The sequence below is a fragment of the Chrysochloris asiatica genome, unplaced genomic scaffold (assembly GCF_000296735.1).
Source record: "Chrysochloris asiatica unplaced genomic scaffold, ChrAsi1.0 scaffold00049, whole genome shotgun sequence".
NCBI lineage: Eukaryota > Metazoa > Chordata > Mammalia > Afrosoricida > Chrysochloridae > Chrysochloris > Chrysochloris asiatica.
Genome location: NW_006408567.1, coordinates 15,241,061 through 15,254,163, shown reverse-complemented (window position 1 = coordinate 15,254,163; position 13,103 = coordinate 15,241,061). Strand labels below are relative to the sequence as shown.

Here is a 13,103-nt window from a genome sequence, read left to right as displayed (position 1 = left end):
ATAAGGTATTTCTACTTCCAAACAGTAACTTGTCTTGACTCACGGATTGCCTAAGAATTGTAGGTGTTGCCCTCCTTTCACACCTGGAAACCCTTGTAGCTGCCATGGTTCTGACAACAGAAGTAATTCCCTGGCAAGGTTACACCTGCACATATTGTCCTAGCCAGTGTTTATATTGCACCAGAAGTTGGTAAAATAGAGTCTGAGGGTCAAATCTAGCTGTACTCAGTTTCCATGTTACAAGGACAACTAGTTGTGACTGAGATCATACGGCCTCAAAGTTGAAAACATTGACTACCTGGCCCTTTGCATTAAAGGCTGCCAAGCTCTGGGTTATGTTACAGTTCTAATAACACGCACAGCTGCTAACTAAAACGATGACGGCTGAGTCGACAAAGTGGCCCTTAAGAAGAAAGGTCTGATGATCTACAGAAAACAATGGGTTTAATGAGGGTTGGAACAGAATAGAACTAATAAATGCTTTTTTTTTAAAAAAAAAAAAGGTAGAGTTGATTCAGGACACAAGCAATAAATACAAATAGGTATCTACCAAGAACTATTTCATTTTTGTACTGATTCTGTTATGGTTTTCCCCAATTACACGTTTGTCCCTATAAGAAATCACAAAAGAATTCAGAGACTGAGCAGGTAGCTGGCAGTGAGTGTTTCAGAGGGATGACAACAGCTCTGTGACAATGCTAAATGCCTGAGAATGGCGCTGAGTCCAGCTTACCACTGCTCAACTCTCTTCTCCTGAACGAACTGTCCGTGAGGCCCCTCAGCGTTTGAGGGCAAAAGGGCCAAGTATACAGGGGTCTCGGCTCCTTCTTCCGGGCTTTTGGTGGCACTGGGCCCTGCCATATCCGTTCTCACCCACCCCGGGCAGCAGGCATTCAGGAGGATCTTGTCACCTGGCCTCTGTGCACTGAGGTTCCTGGCATAGATTCTGGAGAGGACTGTGACGCCGATCTTCGACACGCCGTATGCAGTGTTGGGCCAGCCCTCCTTCTGGTGGACTCCATTCTTTGTATCTTCCACAAACTTGTTCATGAGCACCACCAGCTCCTCCTCTGTGATGCTGTCACTACGGAACTTCTGCTGCAGCTCTGGGCTGCAGGACTTAAGGGCTCTGACACTAACCATGCTGGACACATTGACCACTCTGCCTGGAATACAACACACATGGTTACAGAGAAAGACATGCACAGGAAAGACCAACAGCGAAGCACCAAGCTCTTATCAGGCTCTTGAGGGTACAAAACACAGCAACTTTTTCACATGACTGTTGTATTTTAAATATCCTAACATTTCCTTCTGAAAGGACAGAAGAGTCCTGGAACTGGAGAGTAATGGTGTCTGTACAACCTCTGAATGTGTGTTACGCTGCTGAACTGTAGACTGGCCCACAACTGCATGTGGACTGACTCTCTTACAGTCTTGTAAACCTTCAGGAGGACCCAGCATCAGGCCAACACTCCCCAAACACTCACTGTCCACAACGAGGAGCCAAGTCACCTGGGCTACCAAGGGATACTTGTAAAGGTGTGATCTCCTGAGGAACTTAACTCAAACACTTTCCTTGATTCTAATCGTTTAGGCAGAGGAACTAAGTCTACACCTGACTTCTGTAGACCTTTGAAGCTGTTCTACTCAGCACATTCCCTCTAAGTCTACCTTCTCTTACTCCAAGAGTACCTGCTGTCAACACCTCTGGATTAGTAGGCAGTTTCTACCAGGTACCACAGTGGTCTTAAGTCTCCTGGACGCCTATCATTTCCCTGAGGTGTCCTGAAGGTCACTGTGGTGAAAAAGATGGGACCCTGATCAAGGTGAAGTCCCCTTCCATCAGTGGTCACACCGGTCTATTAGGGACCACTTTACAATCCGGTATAAGAACAGGTGAGAACCACTGCGTGTAGGAGGAACAATTTGCTTGTGAAGTCACAGGACCTAGGTCTAGATCCTGGCTGTGCATGTGACTTTTGAGATATTTCTGCCTCCATGCTTGCCTCAGGAAAATGGGAAAATATATACAAAATTCCTCCCATGCGGCCTCAAGCAATGTGTTTCATCCATCCTTCATAGAAACACAAAGTGGCAGAAGTAGTTTATGGACTGTGTCCCCCCAAAATATATATTGAAGTCCTGTTCCCTGTACCTGAGGACTTGGTCCTGTTGTTTGGAAATGGGGTCTTCTTATGTTCAGCTCATAGGACCAGGCCAGAGTAGGGTGGGTCCTAAACCTAATCCCTCTGAGTGTAAACAGAGCAGAGCAGAGACACAAACAGGAGGAAGACAGATGCCTTGTAAGGGCCCATCTACAAGGAAAGAAATGCCAAGGACTATCTCCAGACACTGGAAATAGGAGAAAGACCCACAAAAACCATCAACATGGTAGAGACCCTGATGTGGGCATTTAGAGTCCAGGAAGGTGAGGGAAATGGATTTCTGTTCTTTAAACCCACCTATTTGTGATAGCTGTGTTATAGCAAAGCTACCATAGTTTTTCTGAACTATCTTATCACCCAATGATTTTCAGACTTGAGGAAGCTGAAAAGTGGCACCTCTTTAAATCAGGGTTTGTTACACATACTTAAAAAAATATACACAAAATATAACTTAAAAAAGAACCAGCCAACCGAACAAAAAGCCTCTCAGCCTACCAGCATTAAATAAAGCATTCTTCCAAATTTACCACGATGGTTTGAGGAAATATGAAGACATGTTAAGAAGGGGCTACGGGGCTTAAAGAGTCCTGGTGTGGTGCTGTGGGCTAATGCGCTGCACTGCAAAGTTGGCTTGAACTGCTAGGTTGGCAGTTGAAGCTCACTCCTTGGACACCCTGTACGGGATTGCTATGGGTTGGAACCAACTTGATAGCACTTAACAATAACAAAAGGGAATTAAATGGCGTGGATACGGATTCATTCTTTAAGTGGTGGGTACATGAGAGTATAAAGCAGTATTCTTATATTTTCTGTGTGGCTAGTCTCTTTTCTAGTAAGCTTGTTTTAAAAGAAAGGATTAAATTATACATAAAAAAAATCCACAGCAATCTGTAAACAGTTATTCCTCAGGAATCCTGAAGGTCCTACTGTTGTTATGTGCTGTTGAAGTTGGTTTCAACTCTTAACAACTCTGTATAGGGCGTCTGAGTTGCTGCTGGTGAGTTTGAACCACCAACTTTGCAGTTCAAACCAACCTAGAGGTTGAGTGTCTATCCTATGGCATCACAACAGGACTCCGAATATCATTCCAGCCCTTCCTTTTCTTTTTCCACACCAAACACTATACTGAAAATGGTGTCCCTTTTGGATGTTTTCTGTTCCCCATGTAGGGCCAAAGAGAAGAATCCATTTTGTATATAAGCTTTAGCATGTCCTCTAGCTCCAAGAAAATGATATATGTATAAATAGCCAGGCAGCTCAAGGCCAGAGGCCAGATGTTTTCCTTTACCCTAGTCTAAGAACAAAGACCACCAGTCCTGACCAATTAAACTGTAACATCTCATAGTTTGCCAATTGTTAACCAATCCAAAGATTGTAAAGCTAAAACCTGAGCTGTTTGAAAACTCTATAAAAACCCTGCAGACAAAAGGTTCGAGGCTCTTTCCCTATTCCCTCGGATAAGGTTAGAGACCTGGCTCGAGCTTGAATAAACAACCCTTATGTATTTACATTAGTACATGGCTCCTGGGTGGTCTTTGGGGACCCCGAATTCTGGGCATAACACCCACAGAGGTCCAAGGTCATCTTTGTGCCCCTGGGTTGAGATATCGGTGAATTACTGATTGACATGAGCCTACTCCCACCCTTGAATGTGTGCTGGAATCGTAACCTCTCTATCTGTGGATGTAAATGCATGTGGAGGCTGGTGTGGTTACATATGGCCTGGCCTCAACCTAGGCATGTCTGAGTTATAAGGAGCAGTGTAACTACAGAGAAAAGCAAGCACTGAAAAGAGAAGGTACTCATACTGCCAAGGAGCTCAGAGGAATGCTGGGAGAGAGGAAGATCTTCCTCCAGAGCTGGTACCCTGCATTTAAACTTCTCATCTCCTGGAGTGTGAGAAAATCTATCTGCATTCTTTAAAGGCACTTACTAGTGCTATTTGTATATAATAGCATCAGGAGACTAAGACTGGGGAAGTACAAGATTTCCTCTTGGTTACCCTACCAAGGTCTTTTCCTGAATTTTCTCCCAAACAGGACCTGAACAGAGTCATAATAACTAAGAGAACTGATCTTCAAAAACAAAATTTTGCTCTCACAGTAAGAAGAAAATGACATGCATAAACTTCCATTGAATCCTAGCTGCCCTCAGGCAAGAGACATTGTTTGAATAGAGCCTGCTTTAGCAAATCCATGAATGTCCTCATTTCTCACACTGGGACCAAGCCCTGACACAGCCAGAATTAACAAAGCCCAATCACAAAAGCAAAATGGACCATGTAGAAGCATGAATTCTATGACAGATGTGTGTATAAGGTGTGGTAGGAGCAGTTACATATTGAATCATGTTCCCCAATGGTTTATGTTGAAGTCCTAACTGCTGATTATCTGTAAATAAGACTTTGTTTGGAAATATGTTCTTTGATGATGTTACCAATTAAGCTAGCAGGTGGGGAAGGGTGGGACCCGATCTAATGAAAGAAAAAGAAGAGACACAGAGAGGGAAAACCACCCTATAACAGTGGAGTCATGTTGCAGCTAAGAGCCAAGGAAAACCTGGGGCTACAGAATCAGGAAGAACAGTGTGCCCCTACCCCACCCCACCCCGAGCCTTTGGAGAAAACATGGCTCTGTCCAACCCTGAAGTAAGATAAAATTTTTGTTCTTAACAGTCATCATAATGTGAGACTCTGTGATAGCAACTCTGGGACACTAATACAGAACTCTAGACCTGCCTTCAAGCGCCAGGATGACTGAAGGAGCCAGGTGACATTTGAAAGAACCTCCCTTCCAGGTCCTACTGAGCTAGTCTTAGGAGGAGTACAGCCTTCTTGGAGGGCCAGGCAGGGAGAAGGGGTTGGGATGGAAAGTGAAGAGGCCAACCCTGCAAAAACAAACTGGAGAGCAAACAATACATGCAAGGACTCAATGCAGAGTTATTCACTTTAACATTTTCTAACACGGGCAGCTTGCTGGAGTGGTGTGCCACTCCCATTCCATGACCTTGGGGTAGGGATTACAGTAGACTATAATAAAACTCACATTAGTCTAGAACACTGAGCATGATGAAAAGGAATTATAAGGATCCTGCTCTTAGCAGGTCAGATTACAGAGAGCCTTATAAATCATGCTAAGCTGCTTAGACTTTGCTTCTGAGGGATTATCAGAAGGGACTGTATACAGAGACAGGATAGAAAATGTAGGGAAAGGAAGACTCAAGAAGGGTGATCATGCAAGTGATATTCTCTTGTCTGGGAATCACAGGTGGCGGTGGAATGGAGGATGAATTGGGGGAGAAAGTGGAAAGCAAATTCTTAAGACCTGGTAGATCAATTTAAGGAGGTGAGTGGATGATGAAGAGAGACAATGAGTGTCCCCTTTGGAAATGTCTGTTGTAGATGTAGGGGAGGAGGCTGGGGGAACTGGAAATCATGGAGAGGCAGATAGACACCTACATGGGTTTGGAGCTTTGGAGTGATGTGGACATGTAGCAGATTCAGGGATAACACAAATGGTTAAGTGCTAGGTTACTAACCGAAAGATTGGTAGTTTGAACGTATCCACAGATACCTTGGAAGAAAGGCTTGGCGATCCCCTTCCAAAAGGTCAAAGTCATGAAAACCATATGGAACAGTTATGCTCTGAAACATACCGGTTGCCATGAGTTGGAATCAACTTGATGGCAACTGGCTTAATGTATTTGTGTATCAAAGTAGTGCAAACAGTGGTTGGCTACTAACTAAAAGGCTGGAGGTTTGCATCCACCTAGAGGTGCTTTGGAAGAAAGGGTTGGTGATCTATATCAGCCATTGAAAACGCTGGTGACCAAAGTTGACTCACAGGGGGTTGCTGAGTAGGAGTCACTTGATAACAACTGTTTTTGTTGATGTTTTAAAGTTTTTACTAAGGGGTCTTAGAAACTTGTCAGCGGCCATCTAAGATACATCTACTGGTGTTTACTCAACTGGAGTTGAGAAGGAAGGAAACCAAAGACTCAAAGAAATTAGGCTAAGCTACTTAGTGAAAAATGTGGAACAGAACCTGACTTCTTAAAATCCAGGTTTACTGGATCAGTTGAGATCGGAGAACTCCCTGAGACTACTGCCCTGAGAGACTCTTTAAACTTTGAATTGAATCTAGCCCGAGGTCACCTTTGCCTAAATAACAGACTGGCTCAGAGGATAAAGGAGTACTGTGCTCCTTTAAAAAGTCATCTATATAAGACCCAATGTCAAAAATGATTCTAAAATAGACATTAGAAGGTAAGGGGACAGGGAAACTTGTTTAATGGAAACCAACATCCAGGACAGAAATGATGAGTATGATCATGCATTGTGAAGAATGTAGGCAATGTCACTGTACAATATGCGGAAAACCTGTAGAATGGGAACCTAAATTGCTGTGTCATTATCACCGAAGGCACAATAAAATACCATTAGAAATTATTTAATGAACTGGTAAACAATGCTCTAATCACCAATTCAGGCCAGCTCCTCTAGACTGAATTAAGATGGGTCTGGGAACAGATAGGAAGGCGAGAGGACATGTGATGAATCCTACAGAATTCCAAGGAGTAAGGGGCATTGGAGCTAAGGCTGAAAAAGAAAGAACCAGGTGTGCAAAAATCTGCAGGAAGGAGCACCCAGGTCTGCCTTTGGAGGAGGGCAAAATCCTCAGGCAGAACCACACCTGATAGGGTAGACACACAGGGAGGAGACCAGGGTAGCTTGGCAGAAAAGCCAGAGGCAGGCAGAGCTAGGCACTGAAGAGAGATGCTCTTCATCATAGGCTTACCTTGGGGTTTTATGAGGGGCAGCAACTCTGTGCAAATATCTCGGGTACTAAAAAAGTTTGTTTTCAGCGTCACTTCTGCTTGAATATGAAAGGGGGTAGGATCCGCATCTTTTGGGGAGGAAAGGACAAAGTTAATAAACTGTAGCAACCTGATAAAGTTTCACGGACTGATTAGCCCTCCACCCACACAAAAAAGGAGCGAATGTGAAATCTGGTGAATTCTGATTACTGCCTTGGCACTGGCTAATAATAACGTGCCATGTCAATGTTCTTGTTTTGATGTTTTCTGTAGTACACAAGTTGATACCAACGGGGGAGCCTCGTACGTACGGCACAAAACCTTGTGTAGTTTGTGTAATTTCCTAATTATATCAAAATATAGTTAAAAATTAACTCAACTGCCTCAAAGTCCAACCAGACAGAAACCGTTGAAAGAATTCCTAGAAAAATCTCACTAGGGAAATGTACGATACGGCCCCTCCTACTATAAAGCCCCCAACTCCAGATGGACTCGGCTCTCCCTAGTCCCTTCTCCTTTCCTAAAAAGCCCTCTCTTGACCCCACAGCTGCGAGCGGGCCCCAATGCAATGTCTCTCCTAGACCCCCTCTTCCCTGCACCTTACTCTTGAAGGCTATGCCTGCGTTGTTGACCAGCACGTCTAGTCCCCCGTACTCGCGGCGCAGGAAGTCGCGCAGGGTGCAGATGCTCTGCAGGTCATCGATGTCCAGCTGGTGGAAGCGCGGGCTCAGACCCTCGGCCTGCAGCAGCTGCACGGCCGCCCGGCCTCTCTCGGCGTCCCGGGCTGTGAGCAGCACGTCCCCCGAGAACTGCCGGCATAACTCGCGCACGATGGCTAAGCCAATGCCTTTGTTGCCTCCGGTCACCAGCGCCACGCGGCTGCAGGACGACATGCTTCAGTGTGCAGGCGGCAGCGAGGACCCGAGACCAGTAAACCCGGAGGATGGGTGCAAGTGCAGTAGTAGCTGAGCTAACGCTGGAAGATGCTCAACGCTCAGGGGCGGGCCTAAGCTCATGGGCCGCGCGTGCGCAGAGAAAGCCCTAGCGCTCCCGGAAGTGCCCTCCTACCCGCTTCCAGGACTCAAGTTTCCTGCCCAGATAAACAGAAATGTGCTAGAGAGATTTGGGATGACTTTGCAAAACCAGCCTGCGAATTCAATGATGGCAACTTTCCTCTTTGGCCCAAAGATCCAGTTGGCTGGCCTTGTGACTTCCTTTATACCTGAACTATTTATTAGAAGGGAATCAAATCTTTATTCTTGATTCTCAAAGTTTGCCCTCTTATTCCCTCAGGTATTCAGCTATACTGTGTGGTGTCACAGAATGAATTTTGAAAACATTTTTTTGAATGAAATCACAAAACGATAAGTATTGTTTTTATTGTTGTTAAGTGCTGTGGAGTTGGTTCCAACTCATAGCGACTCAAGGAGAAGCTAATGGGTTTGAACCAATAGCCTATGGTTGGCAGTTGGGTGTATCCTACACTGCCAGTATGACTTTACTTATATGAAATTTCTAGAATAGGCAATTGTATGGAGACCAGAGCTTGTTACAAGCCAGAGGGATTGGTGGAACAGAGGAAGACGCAGTCTTTAGGGGACACTGAACTTATGTTAAAGGTGATGGAAAAGTTTTTGAACAGTTAAGGGTGATGGCTGAATAAAAGTATAAACTTTGCCTTTAAAAATTCTAGTTTGATACACAACTTTGGAACAATAGAGCTCTGGGATACAGGGATTGAGACATGGTTGGAATGGGCAAAAGGGGGGAAATAATATTAAGATACTTGGCTGTCTTTTGAGTCTTGGTTTCCCTTGCATACCATTATAAAATAGACACTTGAGGGGGAGAGAAAGGAATAGCCAGAAATACCACCACAGGGCGCTCGTAAGTCCGTCTTCTGCCTAAAACTGATTAGAATACCTAAAATGGCAATATAAAGTGCCCACTGCAGAGCCTTTGCATTACGTAAGACCATAGGTGAAATCCTGAACCCCATCCAGAATCTTCAGAGGTGGGAAATTTCCACTTGAAAGGACAAGCAGACCATCCTGGAGCGGCTAGAAGAACAGAAGATATTTCTCGAAAGAAAGACCAACAGGAAAAATAACAAAACAACCACAGCAGTCTGACTGATTACTACAAGAACAAGCAAGTTGCTCGCTCAGGAGACATCAAGGCAAGTGGTTGGGTTCCCTCAGGGCAAACCCGCTTCCAAGACTGAGACTCAATGGGAATACACGAGTAGACACTTGCTCTGACTGGTGACCACGTTCATCACCGATGAGGGGAAGTGAGGGAAAAACAGCAATGAAGCTGCAAGCTAAGCCCTACAACATTCAGTAGACTCCTGTGAATGCAGGTGGAGACCTGGTTGGCCAGCAGTGTGGCAAGACCTGGGGACTCTTGATCCTAGAGCCAGTGACATAGCCACAGAGGACTAGAGTGGAGAGTGAAGTATCCAGCTGATAAGAAGAGAGGGCATATGCATAAGAACACCCACACTTGCAGATAAATCCCCACTTGACCTGGCTTTAATGACTGAATAATCAGAGTTCAACTAGAAGAAAAAAGAAGAGGAACAAAAAAGTAATCTGATACAATTTGATGAACTTGACCTACACCTATGGATGCAGTAGCTCAAAAGAGGGAACAAATCTTTACAGTAAGGATCATTCCCACCCCCTCAATACACAGGGTAGATAGGGATGGGCAACTTGGACATTGGCTACCCAAAATGGGGGAGCTGCAGAGGCAAGAAGTGACTGGCTTACAAGCTTTCAAGAGGGAGCCTAGATCCAGAGAGTGTGGAGGAAGGTAGATTGTCCACTCATCTGTCTGGGCGGGGCTGATGAAAGAAGGTGGGGATAGGTCTCTTGTGATACAATAGTGAATAATTGTTATCAAGACTGACTGTGAGGGTTGGAAATGTAAAGGTAGACATTTTGTAGCAAAAGGAGAGAAGTGATTGACTTTGCAGTCTAGGAGCAGAAGTCCCTGGGACCATCAAGGGAGAAGAACGGTGTGCAGGACCCTACCCAGAGAAACAATGATGCCAGAGGTGGAGGCAGAGATGATGACGTGGAGAGATGGAGTGGCTGGGAACTCTGGACCCAGAGAGGGAGAGGGGCTGTGTGCTGACGACTTGGGGGAAGGCTTACAGGGTATACCCTTTGGTTGGTTGATGATGCACGGAGGGGATTGTAACCATGGCAATGAAATGATATAGGATGAATGTAAAGCTAATGTTCTCCCATGTAAACTATCAAATAATTCACAATAAAACATTTAAAAAAAGAGAAAGAATTCTAGTTTCTGCTATGCAGATAATAGGCTAAAAACTATCCCTCACAAGATGTGCCCAAGCCTACAGATTAAGCTGAAGGTCACTGGAGATAATTGGGTCAACAGGTCATGAAGACCCTGGGAATGAAATGTTTTTCAAGATAAAGGAAGACTGATTAAGACCTGCAATGTGCTGATATCACAGCTTTACTTCTGAAAGTGAAGATGTCTTAAAGTACTTAGTGATAAAGATCTAAGATGACAGCCTTTGGATTAGACCTCAACATAAAACCCCTCATATCTGGACCAATAAGCAACATTATGATAAATGAAGAAAATATTGAGTTGTCAATGATTTTATTGCATTTGGATCTATAATCAGTACTCATGGAAGCAGCAGTCAGGAAATCCAAGGACAAATCTGCTGGGCAAATCTGTAAAAGACTTCTTTAACGTGTTCAAAAGCAAAGATGTCCCTCTGAGGACTAAAGTGCACCTGACCCCATGTCATTGGACTGTCACTCACCTTATATGCTTGTGAAAGCTGAAGAATGAGTAAAGGAGACTTAAAAATACTACTACTACTAGTGCCTTTAAATTCTGGTGTTGGTGAATAGTATTGAATATACTACAGTCTGCCAGAATAGCAAAAAAATCAGTGTTGGAAGAAGTCCAGTCAGAAGTGAGGATTGTGTCATTTGCATTGCTTAATGTTATCAGGAGAGGACATCTCTCTGGAGAGGGACATCATGTTTGGGAAAGTAGAGGGTCAGCAAAAAAGAGTAAGACCCTCAACCAGATGAACTGACACAGTGCTTTCAACAGTGGACTCAAAATTAGCAATTGTGAGGATGGCATAGGATGAGACACTGATTCTTTTCTGTTGATAGGATCTGTATGAGTTGGAACCTAGTCAATGACACCTAACAATAGCAACGACAATGCAGTAGCATCAGTTGTCATCTACCTTCAGAGGAGGGATGAGAATCAAGGTCCGCAGAAAGCTAATTCCTATCAGGCGGAGGCAAGACATACTTCTACTCTCTGAACTTTTTACTAATTCTGACACCAGCCATCCCACTGCACTCTCAACTTCTCTGCTGGTTTCAATAATTAATTACAATGGCCACACAGAACTCATACACCATACTCATGGCAAGTGACTTGTTAGGGAAGTTACTTGTTACCCATTGCTGTTGAGTTGTTTCCAACTCATAGGACCCTACAGAATTGCCCCATAGGGTTTCCAAGACGGTAAATGTTTGCAGAAGCAGACTGCCATGTCTTTCTTCCAGTAAGCAGCTGGGGCGTTCGAACAGCTGACCTTTTGGTTAGCATCCATGTACCTAACAGCACCGCAACAGGTTACAACTCAGGATCAGGATCAACTTGGAGATAACAGGATATAACTCAGGAGACAGGATACAGTTCTTCATTCAGGACAGCAAGACAGCTCTTAGATTCTTGTCTGTGCCTGTCTTGGGCCCCATTTGGTCGTACTACCTCTGCTCTGGTCAGGCAAAAAATGTTAGAATAGTTTAGTTTTGCTGACAAATGCCTAAGGTACTCCACAATGCCAGCAAGCTCTTGCCCAAAGGCACACAGCTAGCTGTCTAGATCACTTTTTTGTGGGTTGGCTGGTCTCCTGATCCCTACCACTAATGCTGATGTGCCATCTCCTGTGGTATCTCATCATCTTCAGTGTTACAGTTCTCTCTCTTTCCTGGGTCTGTGATGTTCTCAGCACAGGGACCCCAGATCCAAAGGATGCACTCTGTTCCAGGACTTCTTGATGGTAGTGAGGTCCCCTTCAACTCCTGTGGGATTGCCCTTTTATGAGGCTATACCTCCCATCAAGACCACAAATTGATCAATCCCCTCAATAAACTACAATCACCAAATTATATGATAATCAATCCCTGTAAGGGTTTTATCTGCCTATATCCACAGTAAACTCTTGAATCCCTGGGAAGTGTAATAGAACAATCATAGGGCAGGCTTATTAAAATTCTGCCAACCTATTATTTAAGGCAGAATTTTAAACCTAAAGCCAGAAAGTGGTGGAATTCCTGCCTTTCATGTGGGAGACCTGGGTTCAATACCTGGCTACTGCACCTCAAAAACAGCCACTACTTGTCTGTCAGTAGGAGTTTGAACGATCCCAGGATGCTTAGCTTCCAGAGCTTACAGACTAAGACAGACTTAGAATACAAGCCTAGCAATCTGCTTCTGAATATCAGTCATTGAAAGCTCTATGGTTCACAATGGTCAGCTCCTCAATTGATGATGGGGATGGTGCATGTGGTTCAGTTGTGCATGGGATCACCATGAGTTGAGTGTCCACTCAACAGCAGCTAACAACAAAATTAGTTACAAAAAAATTGGATCAAGATTAAAGTTACAAAGATTAGCACTCATTTCTCATGAGTCCATATGGGCAGTTGTAGAAGGAGAGTCATCCTTGGTGGTTCAAACCCACTCAGCTGTACCATGGTCGTTAGACTTGGTGGTTTGCTTCCATTGAGATCACAGCCAACAACACTCTGTGGTTCATTCTACACTGAAACACATGGGGCTGCTGTGAGTTGGAATGGATTCCACAGCAATGATCAATGGTAAGTACCTGTTTTATTGTTGTTGTCAGGTGCCATCGAGTCGGAACCCACTCATAGTAACCCCATGCACAGCAGAACAAAACAATGTCTGATCCTGGGCCAACCTCACTACCACTGCCACACTTGACGCCATTATTGATGCCACCTGGCCGATCCATCTTGTTGGGGGTCTTACTCTTTTTCTCTGACCCTCCACCTTACCCAGCATGACATCCTTCTC

The 13,103-nt window shown here is 44.5% G+C and overlaps 1 protein-coding gene across 1 annotated transcript; it reads right to left on the bottom strand.

Annotated features, from left to right (window-relative positions):
• Positions 1 to 729: 729 nt before the first annotated feature.
• Positions 730 to 7,876, bottom strand: CBR1 (carbonyl reductase 1). Its single transcript, XM_006862562.1, has 3 exons — positions 7,588 to 7,876; positions 6,965 to 7,072; positions 730 to 1,166 (listed from the first exon to the last, which is right to left on the bottom strand). Exons 1-3 carry the CDS (start codon positions 7,874 to 7,876, stop codon positions 730 to 732), a joined length of 834 nt encoding a protein of 277 aa, XP_006862624.1.
• Positions 7,877 to 13,103: the final 5,227 nt, after the last annotated feature.

Coding starts and splice junctions, on each gene's coding strand:
- CBR1 (XM_006862562.1), bottom strand. CDS start 7,876: ATGTCGTCCTGCAGCCGCGTGGCGCTGGTGACCGGAGGCAACAAAGGC. Junction 7,073..7,587: donor CGCAGGCATAGCCTTCAAGA/GTAAGGTGCAGG, acceptor CCTCCCCAAAAG/ATGCGGATCCTACCCCCTTT. Junction 1,167..6,964: donor GCCCCTCATAAAACCCCAAG/GTAAGCCTATGA, acceptor GTTGTATTCCAG/GCAGAGTGGTCAATGTGTCC.